The sequence below is a fragment of the Cygnus atratus genome, chromosome 14 (assembly GCF_013377495.2).
Source record: "Cygnus atratus isolate AKBS03 ecotype Queensland, Australia chromosome 14, CAtr_DNAZoo_HiC_assembly, whole genome shotgun sequence".
NCBI lineage: Eukaryota > Metazoa > Chordata > Aves > Anseriformes > Anatidae > Cygnus > Cygnus atratus.
Genome location: NC_066375.1, coordinates 124,850 through 145,382, shown reverse-complemented (window position 1 = coordinate 145,382; position 20,533 = coordinate 124,850). Strand labels below are relative to the sequence as shown.

The 20,533-nt window shown below is 41.6% G+C and overlaps 1 protein-coding gene across 1 annotated transcript in view; it reads left to right on the top strand.

Moving 5' to 3' along the window:
* Positions 1-1,242: 1,242 nt before the first annotated feature.
* Positions 1,243-20,533, top strand: part of KDM3B (lysine demethylase 3B) — a 53,038-nt gene continuing 33,747 nt past the window's right edge. Inside the window, exons 1-7 of the mRNA XM_035560802.2 lie at positions 1,243-1,523; positions 12,261-12,428; positions 13,810-13,923; positions 14,386-14,491; positions 15,420-15,544; positions 16,878-16,946; positions 17,900-18,478. Of these exons, the coding sequence (XP_035416695.1) occupies positions 1,353-1,523; positions 12,261-12,428; positions 13,810-13,923; positions 14,386-14,491; positions 15,420-15,544; positions 16,878-16,946; positions 17,900-18,478 (1,332 nt within the window). The 5' untranslated portion in view covers positions 1,243-1,352. The remainder of the gene's footprint in view (positions 1,524-12,260; positions 12,429-13,809; positions 13,924-14,385; positions 14,492-15,419; positions 15,545-16,877; positions 16,947-17,899; positions 18,479-20,533) is intronic.

Below are 20,533 nucleotides of genomic sequence, written 5' to 3'. Positions count from 1 at the left end.
ATGATCACCTCCCTGCCGGCTGCACTATTCCTGATACAGGCCAGGATGCCGTTGGTCTTCTTGGCCACCTGGGCACACTGCTGGCTCGTGTTCAGGCGAGCATCAGTCTGCACCCCCAGATCCTTTTCCTCTGCACACCTTTCAAGCCACTCTGCCCAAGACTGTAATGCTACAGGGGGTTATTGCAGCCAAAGTGCAGGACCTGGCACTGAGCGATGTTGAATAGGTATGTATTTCATGAGTTATCTCAGAAATTCCTACGGGCAGATAAAGCTTCCAAAAAAAAGTCTTCTCAGGTTCTCTAGATTTAATAATGTGTCTTGGAACCTGACCCGTATTTTATCTGCATCCCACATGATGACTAAAATAATAAATAATAAAAAGTACAGATAATGGGATGAAATGTAAAAATAGACTTCTGAGGACAGGCACATAATATAAACTTGAACTCAGCATCTTACCCATGTCCCAGTAAACCGTATCTCTGTAACCAGAAACTAACAAAGATAAAAGTCATCTTCTGAAAACAACCTGATGCAGTTATTTGGAATACATGTAGGTAAAAGCAAACAACTTGCCTTTCCTGATGATTCGGTGTCAAGTTAACTGTGACTCTCCCAGAGTGAGGAAACAGTAAGGACAAAAAAAAATGTCCTCAAGATCATTGTTCTGATACTGACCAAAGCGCCTACTCCTCACTGCAGTCTGAGTGCTGTTGGGTGCACGAGCAGAAAGCCGTGAAGTGCCCATCTCTCTAGGTGTAGGACTCTACGTCTGTTGTGGTTGAGGATGTTGGAAAGGAGAGGGGCTGGGGCTCCGCACCATTCTACGTGCGGACTGTTCAAGCGTATCGGCTAATCCTGGCAGCAGCATCCCCGTAACGCAATGATGTGAAACGGTACTCGCCGCCTGCCAAGCGCCGTTTGAAATCTGCCACATCCCGCGGCGAAGGGCCCGGGCTAGCGCCGCCGCCATTCCTTCGCGGCCAGCTCACGCCCACCTGGCGCGTTCCAAACTGCCGCTAGGACCCCGCAGCCACGGCTGTCATCACGCTGCTTTTTAAACGCGCGTTTACCTCCAACTTTAGGTAACGGCTCCTGAGCTGCCGCCGCCCCGGACCGCGATTCCCGGCCCTCCCCGGGCCTCCCGGCAGCGGCGCCGGAGCCAGGCGGGGCGGCGCGGGGCACTGTGGGGCAGAGGCAGGAGGGGGAGGACGGCTTGCGCCGGGTGCATGCCGGGAGCGGGGCGGGCGGTGCTCGGAGGCCCAGCGCGGGGCGGTCGCTCGCTCGGTGTCTCGGGGCGGCGGCGACCGGTGGGCTTGGGCCGGCGGCGGCGGCTCCTGCCCGGCGGGGATGGCGGACGTGGCGGCCTCCCCCGTGGGGAAGCGGCTCCTGCTGCTGCTGGCGGCGGGGCCGGGCGAGGGCGAGGCGGCGGGGCCGGAGCCCGGGCCTGCGCTGCCCTCCCGGGCCTGGCGGAGCGGCACGGTGCGAGCCATGAGCGGGGCCGTGCCCCAGGACCTGGCGGTGAGGCCCCGGCGGCGGGCGCGGGGGTGGCGAGGAGCCGCGGGCGGGGGGCGCTGGCGGGCCGGGCCGGCCGCGCGCGGGCCGCGGCCTCCCGCCGCGGGTGCGGGCCGCTGCCGGGCAGGGCTGCGGGGCGGGCGAGGCGCCGGGGCTGCGGGGCGCGGCCTACCCGGGGGGTCGCGGCGGCGCCGCGCCGGCGACCCGCGCGCGCTGCCCCGGAGGGCGCCGCCCTGGGGGGCGCCGCTCCCCGCAGGGCCGCACGGGCTGGGGAGCGGCGGGCCCGGCCTGCGGCGAGCGCGCCGCCGGGACGGCCCCGCGAGCCGCCGGGGCGCGGGGCGGGGGGCGGGGGGCTGCCGCAGCCGGGGGGTGCGAGCTGCTGCGGCGTGCCGCTGCCGCGTGTGCGCGCGACTTCTGGATGCGGTGTTCTGGGAGGCCCTTACGGGTTCTCGAGCAGCGTCGGTGATGCTCCGTGTCTAGAGACGCCGCTCCGAGCTGGGCTTAGCGGCTTTATTGTCTTCGTTTCTGTTTTCAGCGGTAGCGATTTGTGCTGCGTGTAACGTGTTTAAACGCTTTTCTTGGTTTCATTTGGCTTATTTGTAGTAAGCACAGTGAAACTCAAGTGAAGACTTGCGGAAGAGTTCTCAAAAGACATCCATGCTGTTTCTCTTTGTGTGTGCCAGTTCTCCAAGTGTTCATTGGGAGTGAAGATGTGCTCTGGAGGTGTCTGAGAACTTTGGCTTTTAAAATGACCCGTGGTACAGGAATGCAGCTGTGTTTGTGAAGAGTTTTGTCGGCTGTCTTTATGATTAGTTTAGTTTTGTTGTCGTCGCAACAAGTTCTTTGGGTTTCTTTGCGGAGTTACAACGCTGAGAAGTTTTCTTGCCTTCTTAAAATGACGTTGCTTTCCTAGCCCTGGTTTTAGGAAAAGCGTCTCTTTCTCTCTTTTACCTAAAGGTGCCTTAGTTCATATAAGAATGAAACTGGGGAAGACTGTGTTTTTTAGCAGAGAGCAGATTAGAACAGACAACTAAAGCTTTGAGTAAGAAGTAGCATGCTGGTTTTAGCTTTGAAATTCCTGGTGGCCTGGCCTGGCACCCCCCAGCTGTGGCTGAGAATTGTGGTGATGCACTCTAGTTGATGCCTTATTTGTCTAAGGAGGAAAAAAAAAGTTTAGAAGAGGGGATCTTCAAAAGTAAATTAGGAGAGGTGTGGGAGACTCCACCTGAAGTGTGGAAACATACTGGGGCTAAGACCTGATCTGAAGAGCTACTCTTGTAGAAGACTGCATTTGACATGTATCGGTACCTTTGCATTATGGTCCCATCTGACTCAAATAGGACTATGATGTAATGAATTTTTGCTATTCCTGATCTTACAATCTTACTACTGTTTTGGTGGAAGGACCGGTGGACTGTGTGGGGTTTTGTTGGTTGGTTGGTTGTTTTTTTTTTTTTTATGGATCTCTGCCCAACAAAAAGTATTCACTTGTTTCCTGGTTAGTTGTTGCTGTTCAACCATGTGACATCTGTTAGACTGTTTTGACAAAGGAAAAATCAACTTCTGTGCTTGATAGCGTAGGAAGTAGTTTGCTTTCTTTTTGTGTGTGTGTATGTGTAAATTCATAACTTTCATGTTCCTAACCTAGTTCCTTTCATCAGTAATTTTTCAGTCAGCACTGTTTCAGTGATGCAGCTATCTCTAAACACTGTATTCTCCAAGGCTGTGAAAGAACTCTTAAATGTGAACTGAGTAAAATACTTCAGGTGGATTTTTCATAGTTCTGTAATGTGGAATATTTAGTGTTGTCGTGGAACCTTCCATACAAAATGAACACCACTTTGACAATAATTGGTACAAGGGCTGGGAGGCATGTCCTGCGAGGAGAGGCTGGGGATACCTGGGTTGTCCAGTCTGGAGAAGAGGAGGCCAAGAAGCAACCTCACTGTTCTCTACAACTTCCTGGGGAGGGCAAGTGCAGAGGGAGGTGCCGGTCTCTTCTCCCTTGTCACCAGTGACAGAACATGCATTGGAATGGCACAGAGCTGCACCAGAGGAGGCTCAGACTGGACATTAGAAAGAATTTCTTTACTGTAAGGGTGGTCAAACACTGGAACAGGCTTCCTAGAGAGGTACCTGATGCCTCTTGCCTGTCAGCGTTCAGGAGGCATTTGGATAATGCCCTCAGTAACATGCTTTAACTTTTGGTTAGCTCTGAAGGGGTCAAGCCGTTGGATTAAATCATCTATGAAGGTCCCTTCCAACTGAACTATTCTATTAAGATGTATTATCAGAAACGTTGTCTTTTTTTATAATTCATTCAGCCAGAAGTGAGGATTTGGCACCAGGCAGTCAACCACGCTTCAAGGAATTACTGTTCTAAGATAAAGTAATAATGTGGATGGGGTCTGAAGAAAGCTAGAATAAAATGTGTTCTGCTCTGAGTGACTGAAGTCTGTGTTTTCTTGCGGTGTCCTGTAAAGGTAGTTTCACTTAGTAGCCCATAGTCTCTTGTTGGCTTTTAAGAAATATAGAACAGTTTTATATCTGTGCCTTTCCAAGGCAGGAAACCAGAGAATAGGCAAAAAGTATAACATTTAAAGTGTTTCAGAAAGCTGCTAAAATAATCTTTTAATATTGGAAAAGCAGTACTACTTTAGATTACTACATGTTTTTTGTGGTGTCTTCTTCATAAGCAATTTCATGGAATAAAGCTGATATTTAAGAATTACCTGAATTGCGGAATAAGCTCAATTTACTTTGCAAGTATCAGAAATATTTGAGTTAACCACAGATATCAGGGTGACCTTATCGCTCTCTACAGGTACCTTAAAGGAGGCTGTAGCGAGGTGGGGGTTGGTCTATTCTCCCACGTGCCTGGTGACAGGACCAGGGGGAATGGGCTAAAGTTGTGCCAGGGGAGGTTTAGGTTGGATATTAGGAAGAACTTCTTTACTGAAAGGGTTGTTAGGCATTGGAATGGGCTGCCCAGGGAAGTGGTTGAGTCACCATCCCTGGAGGTCTTTAAGAGACGTTTAGATGCAGAGCTTAGTGATATGGTTTAGTGGAGGACTTGTTAGTATTAGGTAAGAGGTTGGACTGGGTGATCTTGGAGGTCTCTCCCAACCTAGACGATTCTGTGATTCTGTATTTCAACTAATTTCTCTAGGTCACTTTATGCATCCTCCAGACTGTAGATGAAAAATGCTGCAACTCTATAGGACTGGATTTAGATCTGTGTGCCTTCAAGCAGTTTTGGGATGCTACTTGAAAGTCATCTTGGCAGTAGGGAAGAATGTTGCGAAAAAGTACATATACTGCCCATATGGGGTAGGGTGTCTGTGGGTACACGTCTGCTGCAGAATTTTCATGTTACCTGATTGAGACTGAATAGGGAGCTTGTAAAGGCATTCAGATTGCAATAGATCTGGAAAGAAGAGTTTGCATGTGGGGAGTTGAAGCTGGGACACCATGCAAGTGCCAGGAAGGTTCACAACAAGCTGGGATTATATGGTATCAGTTGCTTTCTATGCCACTCTAGTCAGTGTCACTTTCTTCTGTCCTGCAGTGATCATTCTGTCAGCAAGTTACTTGCGTGAGTTTGTATGTCAGAAGGATATCTAAGGGTAATAGACTGTGGAAGGTGTTCCCGTCTTTGTCTCATTAACTGTCTCATATTGCCGCAGTTGAAAGCAGAATACTGGGATGGATGGACGTTGTTCAGGCCAGTAGGTAGGGCATATCTTTAATGCTTCTTGATTGAAGAGAGTTGTAGATAGACCAACAGGACATTGGTTTTTATTTTTTTAAATAAATTTTTACTTGCTTTGCAAGTAAAATACTGTTCTTTGAAGGAGAGCTGACAGCAAAGCAGCGGATGTACGTTTTTTCCACTCACTCTTTGATACTTTCTTGGTGGCCTAAGTACAAAGTATTATGAATGCTTTTTATGCCACGTTTTCTTCTGATGGCTGTTCTGTCTTCCAAGATGTGAAAGATAGACATCAGCACGGGAAAATCTGCATTCATCTGGTGAACAGCGTCTTTTTTGTCTCCACTGACTGCTTTTCTCAAGAATCAAGTGTCATGAGGGATTCTGTAACTACTCATTTACAGTGAAATGCAAGGAGCAGGGGTGTGACGAGGGGGGTGGAATGCCTCTGCAGTTGTAAGTTGTGCAAGTCCCTTATTCCCCACCAGCTGGATAGGGAAGAGAATAGGAAAGGTAAAATTGCAAGAACTTGTGGGTTGAAATAAAGATGGTGTAATTGGTAGAGCAAAGCTGCGTGTACGAGTAAAGCAAAGTAAGGAATTAATTCACCACTTCCCAGTGGCAGGCCAGTGTTTAGCCACCACTTCCGGGAAGGCATGACTTCATCATGCGTACTGGTTGCTTGAGAAGACAAATGCCGTAACGCTAAATATCCTCCCTTCTCCTATGTTTTCCACCCAGCTTTCATTGCTGTGCACAATGCCACGTGGTATGGGATATCCCTTTGGTCAGCCTGGGTCTCAGGTGTCCTGGCTGTCTCTCTTCCCAGCTTCTTGTGCACCCCCAGCCTCCTCACTGTCAGGGCAGCACAAGAAGCTGAAAAGTCCTTGGCTCTGTCTAAGCACTGCTCTGCAACAACTAACACATTAGTGTTTTTGTCAATGCTCTTTTCATCACAAATCCAAAACGCAGCACCATACCAGCTACTGTGAATAAAGTTAACTACCCCAGCCCAGTGCATATGTGCAGCCATGTCACGTTCTTACGGAAACATTGGGAGAAATCTTTTTCCAATAAGACTTAGCAAGTGCAGTGTAAGTTTGTGTATCCTTTTCTGTTTGGTCCTTGAATAGTCTTTTAAAATGGTCATAAAATGTGCTTGGTTATACAGTAACTTCTCTTGATAGTGTTAGAGTACTCTCTACACTTGATGCTTAACGCTTCCAGTTTTGACTGCTGATTAAAGAATCCAAACAAAATTCTGTTTTTCCTCTGCATAGTTATTGTTTCAAGGTCATTGTGCTTGTGACTTCAGTTGCACGATGCTTCATGCTTTCGCTTTCAAACCATCGTTGTCTATATCTACTAGTTTGTGCTACTTCCTTTTGATTAGATGCCCTGTCTAATCAAGGCATTGGACTTTTCTATCAGTGGCAGGATTACTTTCTTCTGTAGTTTGTACGTATGTTTTCTTTTGAAACTGTTTTTATTGTACTTACTTTTAGTTGGAAAAAGTCTTACTACTTACCTCTTGTTATCATTGATTAACTAACTGATGATGCTTTTGTGAGGTAGTGCTGCTTGGTAGCGACTGCCATGTGTTGTCAATACTTGCTGCCAGGAGTCCCTTTTTTGTGTCTCGCCTATACTAGATTATGATGCTCCTTTTGCAAAACAGAAAGATGGGAAAGTTCCCTTGTATAGTTTTCTTTTCCTTCAGTTTTTGAATGTATGTGGGTTAGGATTAAAGGGAGGACAGGGTTAGGTGAGGACAATACATTGGGGGTCTGCTCCAGGCCACCTGACCAGGTAGAACAAGCAGACGAGGCCCTTTAGAGGCAGATGGAAGCTGCCTCCCGTTTGCAGGCCCTGGTTCTCATGGGGAACTTAAACCACCCTGAGACCTGTTGGAGGGACAACACAGCAGGACATAAGCAATTCAGAAGGTTCCTGGAATGCGTTGCTGCCAACTTCCTTCTCCAAGCAGTAGAGAAACCAATGAGGAGAGGTGCTCTGCTGAGCCTTGTTCTCGCCAGTAATGCAGGGCTCGTTGGGAATATGCAGGTCAGTGGCAGCCTTGGCTGCAGTGACCATGAAATGCTGGAGTTCAAGATCTGTAGGGCAGTGAAAAGGGTGAATAGCTAGCTCACAGCCCTGGACTTTGGGAGAGCAGACTTTGGCCTCTTCCGGGGTCTGCTTGGTACAGTACCATGGGATAATACTCATCAGCCTGGAGAAGAGAAGGCATGGGGGAATCTTACAAATGTACATAAATACCTGAAGGGAGGATACAGTAAGGACAGAGTCAGGCTCTTTTCAGTGGTGCCCAGTGCCAGGACAAGAGGCCATGAGCACAAACTGGAACACAGGAGGCTCTGTCTGCACATCAGGAAGCAGTTTTCCACTGTGATGGTGATCAGACTTTGGCAGAGGTTGCCCAGAGAGGTGGTTGAGTCTTACTCTTTGGAGATACTCAGAAGTTTTGTGGACATAGACCTGGAAATTGGCTCTGGATATCTCTGCCTGAGCAGGGGGCTGGACCAGATGACCTCCAGAGGTCCCTTCTAACCTCAACTATTTTGTGATAATTATTAATCAGTATCAGCCTTTAAGCATAGTTGTTCCCTGTAGTAATTGTGGAGTTTTTGGCCATATGTTCAAATCCATTTGTTATCTGGCTCAATATAAATTATTTCAAAGGTGGATTTTTCTCCTTGATTTTTTCCGTAATTTTCCTAGTTTTGGGAATCAGCCATTCTAAAACACATAGCAAATATATATTTCAGGTAGATTTTTTTCTTCTTTGCTTGTAAGAAAAATTCAGTAATCATGCTTCAAAGTTTTTTTTTGTGCATAGGTGTAAACTTCATTGTCTGCCATAATGGATTCCAAAATAACACTTTGGATGCATTAGCTATTGGAATACTGCTGTAGTTTAATTTTTTAGATCTAATTAATGGTGGTACTAGCTGCATGAGATCTCAGATGTCTCGCAAGTTGAAATCTCAGTATCTATATCTACCTTCTTATTTCTTCTCCTACTTGTTGACAACGGAGTTCTTTTCTTTCTGCATCTTAATGAGTAAGAGGTCATGGACAAACCTGTTACCCAGTTTCACTTGGTAGTCTGCAATAGATTCCTACCAGTGCCTCCTTTCTGGGCATAAGTACTATTATTCCAATTTACAGATGGGGAAACTCAGCCAGTGAGAATAAATGGCTTGTCCAAGGTCATGCAGGAAGCCTCTGATGGAGCAGGGAATTGAACCTGGGTCTCTGGCTACTCTCTAGCAACTGATGGACCACCCTTCCTTTCAAAACTAGGTAAAATTTAAGACCATTTTAAGGGATATTTTTGAACTTGGATTTTTTTACCTCCTTTTTTTCCTAAGTATATAAAACCCTAAAATGTAAAGTTTTTCATATGTTTTTCGTAGATAGCATCTACATTAGTTCTTTGTGCAAATTATAATGCAATAACCTCCAGTAGTTCTATCAGAAATCATGTTTGGAGCCTGTGTCATGTGATGAAAAAGACCAATATCTGTGTCCTATGTATACTACATCTTTTGTTACTACTTTTGTAGTGGAACTGGTGTTAGAAAATTTGGAGAAATTCTATTTGAACCAGGCTATAGTTCTCTAGAGTGTATTAAGACCTGAGTGTTAGTGTGACAGCTACACAAAACTGTGCCTTCTAGACAAACACTTCAGGCTGTCTTTGTATATCAAATAAAGCAGAGCAACAGCTCTGCTTTCTAGCGTCACTTTTCTTGGGACAGACAGGCAAATTAATAAAAGGGGGGGAAGCTAGGAGAATAACAGGTGTTCGTGTACCCTCTGTTTTCTTGAGTTGCAATAACACTTTTTGTAGATTAAAAAAAATTACTAAAATTGTTATTCTTCATAATTAGATATTGCTTAAGGAAGGCATTTTTTGGTGTAGGAGAACTTGGGAAATCTTGCAGTCGCATGTTGTCTAAGCATCATCATTTTTTTCTTTTATGCAATACAGACATACCGGCACTAATTGCATATCTTGTTGATATCATCAATAACACTGTTCAAAAGTTTTGGTATTAGAAAAGCACAGTTGCTGTCGTTATCAGTGGGTTGTCTGAACGAGTTGTGAGCAAACGTGGAAGGGTCAGCAGATGGTAGTATATGTGACCCCACAAATTGCAGGGCCATTGATATATTGGAGAGGTAATTTATTCCAGGGTTTCCAGGGCTTTAGCATGCAGACATTTCCCTTTTGACTCAAAACTAGTGTTTTCAAATTAAACTGAGAACTTCCTTTTTTTTTTTTTTAATCTATAATGCAACAGCTTTGCTTAAAGCTTCTGAGTTTTACAACAGAGGTAGAGTATTGCTGTTTACCACTTTACATATCAAAAGTGAATATTTGTTATTCACTCTCCAGTCTGTCTAATCTGTCCTTGCTTTAGGCTTATCTTTCAGGATTCCCTTAGTAGTTTTCTCATACCCACTAAGTGTATGAGGCATCAGTTGAAGAATATGCTGTAGTTATATTCTGTAGTCATACGAAGTAATGTATATGCAGTGTGCTCTGCAAGTCAGCTTCTGCTTCTTGCATGCCCTGTACACAGAAAGCAGTTTCTATTGTAGATTCTGGAAACAGGAAGTGAAAATGTAGCTGTTTGTCTTGAGGCTTGCAGTCCTTTGGTGTGATCTTTGGGAAACTACTGGCATAATTTTTCCTAATGCGATGTGTGGTGTTGCATTGGATTGGAACAGCTGCTCTCCATATCTGTGCTGAGGAAAATACTCTACCTGGTATTGGTTTAGAATTAATAATGCCTTCCTTTGGTGGTTGTAAATCAAAGTTTGTCAGGCTGTGTGTGTGTGTATAAATAATATATATAATATGTATTTATTGCTTCTTGTATACCAAAGTGGAAGAAAACCGAGTATTGGACATAAAGTGTGTAAAACAAACTTGCCATGACTTCTCTGTTTTGCAAGGAAGAGAGATGAGCTTAATATGATAATGTTGTAAGACTTTGCTCTCTTTTTGACCCAGATTCTGGATCTGAGGTTTCAAAAAACAAAACAACAAAAAATGCAAAGTCTGTTTTCTGAGTTAAGTAACAGAACCATTGCTACTGCTGACAGTCACGGTATTTCTCACAATTTTTAGTAAGCATCTTAAAGAAATGTGGAACACCCATCTTGAAGTTCATCAAATACTATTTTTTCTAGGGCTGTGGTGAAGTTGTTCTGTGTTTTGTGTTTTAAACCAAGGAGTAACTTGTTACATTTGGAGCTAAAAGTAGAGCTTTTCCAATTTATCAATTTATAATGATTCATAGAAATGTGAGGTGTCTCATACGTTAAGACTGGAAGAAATTTTACATATAGTCTGATTTCACGTGTGTCACAAGATAAGTTGACTCAAGTCTTGTATAAAGTAGTAAATTAATAGGTATCATTATTTCTTTGGGACAGAGCAGTAAGCTTTGCTTTACTGCTTGTTTGAATTTGGCTGCCTTTATTAATCCTTGCCAACTACTTTAAGGGGTTTTGCTACCAAGAAGTGTTTTTTCTGTGTAGTTGTTTATAAAATCTCTATTCCTTTTATTCAAATTCTTAAGTATCGTAAGAAAAGACGTGTATTTCTAGCATCTAGCTAGCATCATTCCAGAAGTTCATTTTGGCCACCTTTTTCATATAACATAAGAGAATCATAAGATGATTACCTGACTAATATCATACATACAAACAAGCAATTCCGCTTTCTACTCTTAACATGATAGTCCTTCCTTAAAGTCATATTTTACTGTCATAATAGCACAGATATATTATTAAGAAAGGTACAGGCCCAGAAACAGAAAAGGTGTTTAGTCAAACTTTCTTTATTGATGTAACTTGTTGAATTTGAGGAAGGATATCTGGAAAAATACAGTTGTCTTTCTCTGCAGGGCAGCTTAGGAAGTAATGGAGATCAAGAATTCATCAGGAAAGCTGCTTCATGTTTTTTCCCTCTCTTGCTGGACAGATTTTGAGTCTGGAGGAAGGGGTGGGGAAGAGGAGAATGAGTGGTCTCCAATACCTCTATTAATGAGGATTACTGTTAAAGCAGAGAGCGGTCTGTTACCCTCAGTGATCTTGCAATTATTACAAAACTCTGTTTTGACTATCCAGATTAAGGTCTTTCTTAACTGATTAGGAATTTCTTTCTGTTCACCTGACTTATTTTTGGTTATATGCGTGTAGTATGTAAGTTCTGTATCTAAAAGATTGGAATGCAACTTCATTTTAACATTTAATAGCGCTAATTGTTAGGGCATGGAATGAGACTTGTAACTTGTTCCTGTTCTTAGCATTCTTGCAGTATAATTGCATATGGATTTGATGTTTGCCATTTGTGACAGGGAAAAATGAGGATGGTATCTGAGAACAGTGATTTAGAATTGTAGTGCAATTTATGTTGTACTTATAATGTCATTAAAAATCTAGTAAGTATTTCTAGATGCCGTCAGAAATACTTGCATTTGATTCAGGAAGTTTAATGTTCAAGGTGACACAAAACTTCTGATAGAGAGTGGTTTTCATAAACATAGGCTTTCCTGTCTGAAGGATTTGATTTGGTAAATGTCACTTACAAAGTTATCTGTACTGATACACGCCATCTGTTGAAATGCCAAGTAGGAGTCTGTAAATTCTCTAGCAATCCCAATGTACAAGAGGCTTGCTTTGGGTCACCAGTTGTATTTTGGGATAAATAAGTTTCAGATCTTTAGTTTTGCGCGGAGAAATGCAGCATTTGGAACCAGTAGTGTGTGTTTGGGGAATAAATAAATGTTCATAGTTTAGTAATTGCTGTGAATTCTAGTCCTGTTTCTTTTGAAATATGATAGTTATGCAGATGTGATGGTTCTCAGTGTTATCATTAAAATACTAATCCCAATTTTTCTGATTAAAGTTGCTGTATTCTCATCAATAGGGATTGTAAAAATTGATTTTTTTCTACTCTGTCTGAAAAGGGCTAAATTAATTTTTTTAATCAGATCTTTGTGGAATTTGATGGCTGTAACTGGAAGCAACATGCCTGGGTGAAAGTCCATGCTGAAGAAGTTATAGTGTTGTTGCTGGAAGGATCACTGGTTTGGGCACCTCGAAATGATCCAGTTATGCTTCAGGGGACTCGAGTCTCACCTACACAATGGCCTGCACTGGTGAGTATTTGACCAAAAAGTTCTTGTATCCTCAGAGATTTGCGTGGGCAGTACCATGAAACACAAGGCTTGAATAGTACACCGCTCTGCAGGTACCAAAAATTGCTTGGAGACAGGCTTTTTTGAATGGTAAATAGGAGAGAAGGTAACTGGGAGTTTTAGTGCCCTTGGAAAAGCATCTGAGAGGCACTTGCTTCTAGTTCATGCCCCAGAAATTGAATGCTGTTACCTCACAGAAATGAAGTATCTCTTACCAGCGTGTCTGAAGAAATGTGGTAGATACGTCAAAGATTATTTTTCCCTATTTTAGAACTTTGAGTGTGATAGGATTTTTTAAATTGTGAGAATAAGACTTTAGATCTCTGCTTGAGATCCTACTCTCTGCTTTTTAATAGGGTGTGGGCCCATTGAAATGTGTTTGCCAATCAAGGACCTTGTGCCTTGGTGGAATCTGAACTTGTTTTTTTAAATGGACACTTGAGCTCAAAGCAACAAGTTCAGCACTGCATCTCGCTCTGAGGGTGTTTTTACTGCAGTTGTCTTAAGTCAGAAGAAAACCAGACCGTTACAGTAGAGGTTCTGTAGGCAGTGTTTTTCCTATAGGTGAGTTTTTTCCTTTCAATGGGAGAATAAACGTGCACTGCATTTGATATTCATGCTGTCATGTACAGGAGAGTAGAGTGTGAACAAATTTGATGATCTGTTAAGGCAAAAATGTCATACGTGATTTTAACACATGATTATTTAAGTGTGAGCATGAGACAGATTACACATTTCAAAGACTCCAGTGGTTGGCATATTCATCTTCCATCAGCAAGTTATATTGTAATGTTATCATTCTGATTCTGCTAGATATTCTTCCATTAGTAATTTGTTCTACGGTTTGTACTATCAATAGCGCACCTGGTATGAACTTCATCTTTGCTCAGAACAGTAGCAAGAAATGCTCCCATTCATTAACATGCCTATGAAGTACTTGCACTTAACTTCTGTGCAGAAATGAAAACACTCCTTTCAGAAGGCTATACCTGAAATATGTAGCATAGTTTGAACTGTTAACCCAAGTTTTTTTTTAACCCGAGCATCAGAAGGTGCTTACCTATGAAAAATCAAATATCACAAAACACGTTTTCAGTTCTGCTTTAAGTTCCAATGAAGATGTGGAGCCAATTTTCTGCAATTTCTTGTATTGTATTTTATATGACACACTTGCAAGAATTATTTGCTTAGACATAATGAGTAATAGTTTGCATTAAAACTCAGGTACTAGGAAGTGCAGGTTGAGAAATGAAACTTTATTTTTTGATATTTAAATAGCATATGAAAACAACTGCTCTTGGTCTATATGTGTGCTCGGTCATTTTTCTGTTCTTTACCACAGACCTTCACTCCTCTAGTGGATAAGCTAGGTTTAGGCTCTGTGGTCCCAGTGGAGTTTCTTCTGGACAGACACTTACGTTTCCTGTCTGATGCCAGTGGATTACGTTTGTTTCAGGTATTTGAACTGTGTTCAGATTAGTGCAAATTTAACTTCATGCTCTGTGTGACAATCTTTTTCTTTTTAAACTTCTGTGCTGTTCCACTTCCATATTCTTGTCTTCCTCCACTCGCTGCCCTGTCATGTCTTTGGATTTCCTTTTCTGCTTTTCCAGGTACTTATATTAACCTCATCTGCATTCTAAAAATCCTGGTTCCTGCCTATCTTGGTCAGTTGGAGAGCTGTCTGTTAAGTGTTGTGTAGATGATAATTGCAATGGAAGTTTCACAACAGCTTTTCCATAGCTAGTCCTTTTTTTTTTTTTTCCTGGCATGTTCAGCAATGTTTCTTCTGAATTTTATTCTTGTTTTTGTTTTATTTAATGTCTGAAAGCAGTCCAAGAAGAGCTCTCCCTCAAACTCATCCCTCTTTCACCTTAAAGCACTTTACTTTTATATTAAAACTGTTTGTTGTTGGCAGATGGGAACGGAGAGTCAGAATCAGATTCTGCAGGAACAGCCTTCACTAAGAGAATCTGTTAATGCATTGTTCAGTGACCAGAAACTTCAGGAGATATTTAGTAGAGGTAATACTGTGTTTTTCTTTCTCAGAACCACTTTGACTGTTGGGGAACACTTACGTTATTCTGGGATTTGTGAAGGGGAATAGTAATAGTATCTGTTACTGTTGGTTTGGAAGATTGGTTTTCTGTGTTCTTTTGCAAGCTCTTTACAAGGAATCATTATTTTGAGATGAATGCCAGTAAGTATGCTGCTGAGATACAACTGGAAATACCTGCTGTGTATGATCACTGAAGATCTGTTTAAAGGAGGACATCATACTATTGATAATGTCCGTGTATTTACAACTTTCTTGATTTTTAATCTTCCTTGTTTTGAGTTTTTAAAGTTTTGATGCTGTTCTATGATTCTGTTCTATAATTCTGGAATTTTAGAAATGAAGTTGCTCTGTAATTGTTGATTTTTTGGACCGGAGAAATTTTCCCTTTGTTATATCAAATTCCTTCATTTTTATAATTAATGTATGAATCATTTAAGTTGCAAATACTGTGTGACCAAGGCTGTTCAGCACAGTGTAAATACCCTAGTTGTTATCTGGATTGCATATTAGGATTTAAGCCTGATTGTAGCTTTTGGTTATCCATTGGGATCTTCTAATTCAAGTGCTAAAATAATTTTTCCATCCAGAATTTGGGTTCACAGGTTAGGTGTCCACATTAGAGGTAGGCCACTGTGTTATGTTTGAAGGGGAACATAATGGGGATTTGGTGTCTGTTGGTTTAATAAAATATGTAAACTGAGTGAATTTTGCCTTTACAGTAACTTGGGCTTATTGACATCTTACAGTAGAATGAGTTGCATATGCAAAATGTATAGCAGAAGCCCTAGCATTTTAATTTTGTTCCACTTGAAAGCTGGCACTTCTGTGCACATATGATCCTTGTATGATGCTAAGCTTGTCTGGAAGATGTACTCAAAGTGCTTCTTTTCCAGTTCCTTACAGCATCCAAGGCCAAAGAGTTAAGGTTTACCAACCAGAGGATGAGAATAGCTGGCTCTGTGGTGTTGTGAGCCATCAAGACCCAATAACTCGTCTTATGGAAGTGTCTGTGACTGAGGTAAAAATATTAAGCACTGCTTTGAGAGTTCTAAAATACCATTTCTCAGTGTTTCATGGAGAATGACAGCTTCACCAAAACTTGAACTTCTGGTTCTTGGCTATTTGGTTGTTTTTATTGCGTGTGTGTGTGTTTTATTGTGTGGGCTTTATGGATTTTTTTTTTCTGTTGTGATGACTTCTCCCAATAAATGATGATACACAGCCCACTTGTATAAAAGAATCTGTAAGAACTCCTTTGGAAATGAGCTCTATGTGAAAAAATACTGACTATTGAAAAAATTTGAGCTTGTTGTTGTAGAGAAAGCTCCTTTCTGGGTCTGTAATGCTGTGGTTTTTCTATTCCATGTCTCAACTTGTATCTGACAGGTTGCAGAAGTAGTTTGAAGCAAGTGCATCATAGAAGATGAAGCCTTAGTCTAAACAGATTTGATTGGTGTAGTTTAGTTTTGGCTGTATGCCGTGTTACAATCAGCATTTGGTTTGCTTTATGTGATTCTGGAGTCTGACAGGTTGCTCAGCCTTACCAGCAGCGTGCTCCTAGCGGCTTCCTTTTTCAGGAGCAACTAGAACAGGTCTGTGGATCTGTGTGGAAATTACTATAGCAGCGTTCTTTTTTTTTTCCCCTGTAGCCTTTTCCATATGCAATAAAATACATGCAGAACAAATGCACTGAATCTGTATGCATGGGCAGTAATCTTGCACTCTGAGTACTAGATCTATTGCTAATACACAGGAAAAAATATACCATGTATGGTTAATAATTCTGGTACTTTGGAGAGACATTGAAATTCTGGAGTATATGCTTTCAACAGATACATGCCAGGAAAGAAGCCAATTTATTGTGTATGTACTGTCAGATAAAAAGGTAACCTTCATGCACAGCTACAAAGATTGGGTAGTTATTGCTCATTTTGGGGAGATACCGATGGGGATTGTTAGCATAAACTGAGGTGTTTCCTTCCAGTAGTCTTTTTTATATCTAGCAGAGTGAAGGTGCAGAGTACTAGAACAATACTAAAATGGATTTAGAGAGATGTGCTTAATGCAACGAGAGTTGCAAATAGAGTTGCTCAGTAGAACAAATACATAAGAAAACAATAGTAGGAATCAAATCTGAAAGTTTTATTGACTAGAGAAGGAGCAAAAGGACAGAAGGTAAACTGAAAGGTTGTAGTGTTGGTAAGAAAATGGACAAAAATAGGGCAGATGAGAGATGGGCTGCAGAGAGTTTAAGGTCTCTTACGTTGATATTATGTTGATGCTCTGAACTAAAAACTAACCTCTTCTCTTGTTCCTCCTACCTCCTCAATATCAATCTGCATAAAAATTAGAGTGGTGAAATAAAGTCAGTGGATCCTCGACTGATTCATGTGGTGATGGATAACACTTCTCCAAGTGAGGTACTGCAGCAGTTCAGATCTTGTGTATACAGTATGAAACTTGGTAACGATCTAGATATAAAACATCTAAACATCAGTATTCAGTTGTTCCTATGTTTATGTTCACTGCGGGCTTTTGGTAATGCAACTGAAGGAGGAAAACTTTCTTTACCCCTCTGAGAAATGGTCATACCTTCCTTTAAACAATCTTTTCTCTTAGTTTAGGCCTGTTTTACTAAGTTCAGCATGGGTATTGTAAGAGTTCAGTAATCAGAGTGGTTGTGTTCCATTTGAAGGGGTAGTTCTCTAATAAAGAATGTCCATGTGCTCAGTGCCTTCATTTAACAGGATCACCCTTTGCTTTTCCACAGACCATGTTAGGCATTTAAAAAAACAAAAAAAAGAGAAATATATCATCTGGCCTTTCTGAAGCAGACTTGTATGCTAGTGGCATTTCATTGCTTCAGTTGAGAGATTACATGATAACTTCTGGACCTGTTTTTATCCTGGTCAAAAGGGCATGTTATATCCTACAGTTAAAAATTATAGGCTTCAGGTAGTGAACAAGATGTTTGCCCCTGAAAAGAACCATCAGGATGAGACTTGTTGCACAAGTTAGTGCGCAAATATCTTTCGTGCATTAGCAAGAATTATGTTGGCCATGTTTTGTGTTCCCCAGAATCTGCTATGATACAGTATGTGCTGCAGCAAACTAGCTCAGCTAAAAAACTTACTATGTAGATCCTATCCTAGTTAAAAAAAACAATAGCAAACAAAAGCAAAAACAAACAAAAAAACAGAAGACTGTTCATGCTTGTGTTCTGTGTTCATGTCATATCTTCTAGATCTGTTTAAAAGAAATGTGTCTAAGCTTAGAGTAGCATAATTATTCCTCATTCTAACAGAGAAAATGATCTTTGAACATGTAGACTTGTTTGTTCTGTTTAGTGATTTTATGGTTTTGTCTATTGTAGGGAGGGGGCCTTAAAGCAGCTAAATCATCTAAAGGGAAAAAGAAGAAAGAAAGTTTGGAGGGAAAAGATGGACGGAGGAGAAAAAATGCTTCAGATTCTGGGTGTGATCCTGCAACAAAGAAGCTAAAGGAGAAGGGTGAGGTGGATAGCAATGGCAGTGATGGAGGTGAGGCAAGCAGAGGTCCTTGGAAAGGAGGCTCCAATAGTGAAACAGGACTGGATCCAAGGGCCAAGCAGTTGCCTTCATTCATTCCTCAAATTAATCGCAATATTCGCTTTGCCACTTACACCAAAGAGAATGGTCGAACACTAGTAGTCCAAGATGAACCAGTTGGTGGTGACACAGCATTACCCTTCACTCCATTTTCTGCTGTGGCTGGACAAGCGTTACTAGTTGGATCTGGATGTAAAGAGGCAGGAAAACCACTGGAACAGGTTAGCCAAGGCACAGTGACTTCTTCAACCACAGTTACTACAACTGCTTTGACACCAACAACTGTGAGAATCTCTGATACCAGTTTGCCAGCTGTTACTGGACAGGACAAATTGAAAACAAACCGATCACAAGCCCAGGGAGAGGTGAGTAGCTCATGATCCAGCACGTTCAAGAAAAATGCATATTTGCCAGCAAATCTTTTGAAACATGTTCCTGGTACAAAGTGTGTACGTGGAACTGTACTGAACTACTTTTTCTCTGATTAATCCCTCCTTTTCAAAGAAAATAACCTTTCTATCATCTGATCTAAGAGAGGATCCAAATGAAAATGATAATTGATAAAGAACTTGTAAGAGACAACTTTTTAGTGAACTTTTGAGCACTCTGGTTTTATTCAGCCTTAATCTGAGAAATAACTTACACAATACAACCTTAAAATGACTTGGAACGCTGTACTTAATGTAACTCATTTTGTCATGTCACATGGAAGATAACCTACTTAAAATATCTTGCCTTTATATCAACAAATGTGCATGAGAACATGAACATTTAAGTTATATGAGGCTACATTTTGAGAACCCTTTATGGATTGCCAGTTTGTCTCTTAGAACAAAGATGTGTCCATAGTAGAAAAATGAGCCAATAGCATCATATACTATCTGACACTGAAAGCAAAGAAGTAATTGAAACATCTGAGATGGGTATCTTTAGGTATTAGGAGCTCAGTAGGGAAGTGGCTCAAGGATTTTTCAGTTACATGCCCTTGTTTTCAATGGGAAAAGTAGAAGGGAAACTGCTAATTTTTAAGTAATCAAAGGAAAGCTTATAAAAACAAAAACAAAACCCCAACTCAGTAAGGAGTACAGGAAAAAAAAACAAAACAACTTTCTCTACTATATAAATAAGTGAATATAATAGAAGATGCGCTAGAGATTCCAATGAGATTTCCAGGAGTTTAAATGGGCTGCTTTCATCTGTCTTTTGTATTGGCTAATGGAACTGGGGGGAAAGCAAAATATTTACCTCAAGATAAGGATTCATAGATGGTAATGGATAAAGCAGAAATTAAGTTGCAGAAGACAGGAGGGTTGCATAATAACATTGTTAGATAACATTATGACCTTTGTTATTCATTTTCATCTCTTAATCCCTGTCCAGAGGAAAAAAAACAGTTGTGAGCAACTACAGATTGCATAAGTGAACAGTCAAAATTGTATCTGTCTTCATTGGTATTAAGGAAATACTTTAATTGTGCTGAGAAATTTTGGTACTGCTTCTCCTTTCCTTCCTTTCCCCAACCCCAAATCACTTTTAAATCATTATTAATACTCTGGCTTTATAATCTGCAGGTAGACTACTAGACCAGAAACTAAGCACCGTATCAGACAGTTGGGGAGGGAACCACACACAAAACCACCCAGAACTACTTTTTTTTTTTTTTTAACTGATGTGTTGATATTTTGTGTGTTATTCCTTTGGACTATCCACTTTATCACAGTGTGATATGGGACCTTGAGCTTAATAAGCTTGGCTTGCATTCATATTCATATGCGATTTAAAAACTGTTATGTTTAATGTGATAATTCTAAACATCAGTACAAATTATTTGTATTGAGACAGCTTCCACCCCTGCTTGCTTCTGCTTTGTGGGAGGTGGGGGGAAGGCTGGGAGGAGAAGGAAGATTCCTGTTTATGAAAACAACTTCGACTTCAAAAAGAAAAAACTGCAATTTTAATATCTGGAAGAATTGGAATGGAGGATACTAATATATTGTTAAAGTTACTAAAAAGAGGTTGATAAGGAGGAACAATCTAAACATGAGTTTGCGGCATAATAGGTGTGCAGTGACACTAATGGCCAATAATACATATTACACAGAGGCTGTAGTTTTAATTTAGCATGGCCTTGGAATAAAATAGTGTTAATCATGAGCGTTAAATGATGTAAAGAGCATACAAGACCTCTTCCTGCTGCCCAGCTCCTGGAGCACAGCGTGGTGCCCCAGGGCCAGGCCCAGGTTTTCTGCCCAGGCTGAGGGGTACAACTGCTGCTTTCTGGTTGGCACTCACACACATGCCACAGGCTCTCCATATTCTCAAATTCCACTGGTTGTACCAGAACAGAGTTGGTGTCTGAAAGATATCCTGGCACCAGCCTAAGCCCTCCTTTCTAATGGGCTGGTCCAGCTTGAAGTTTG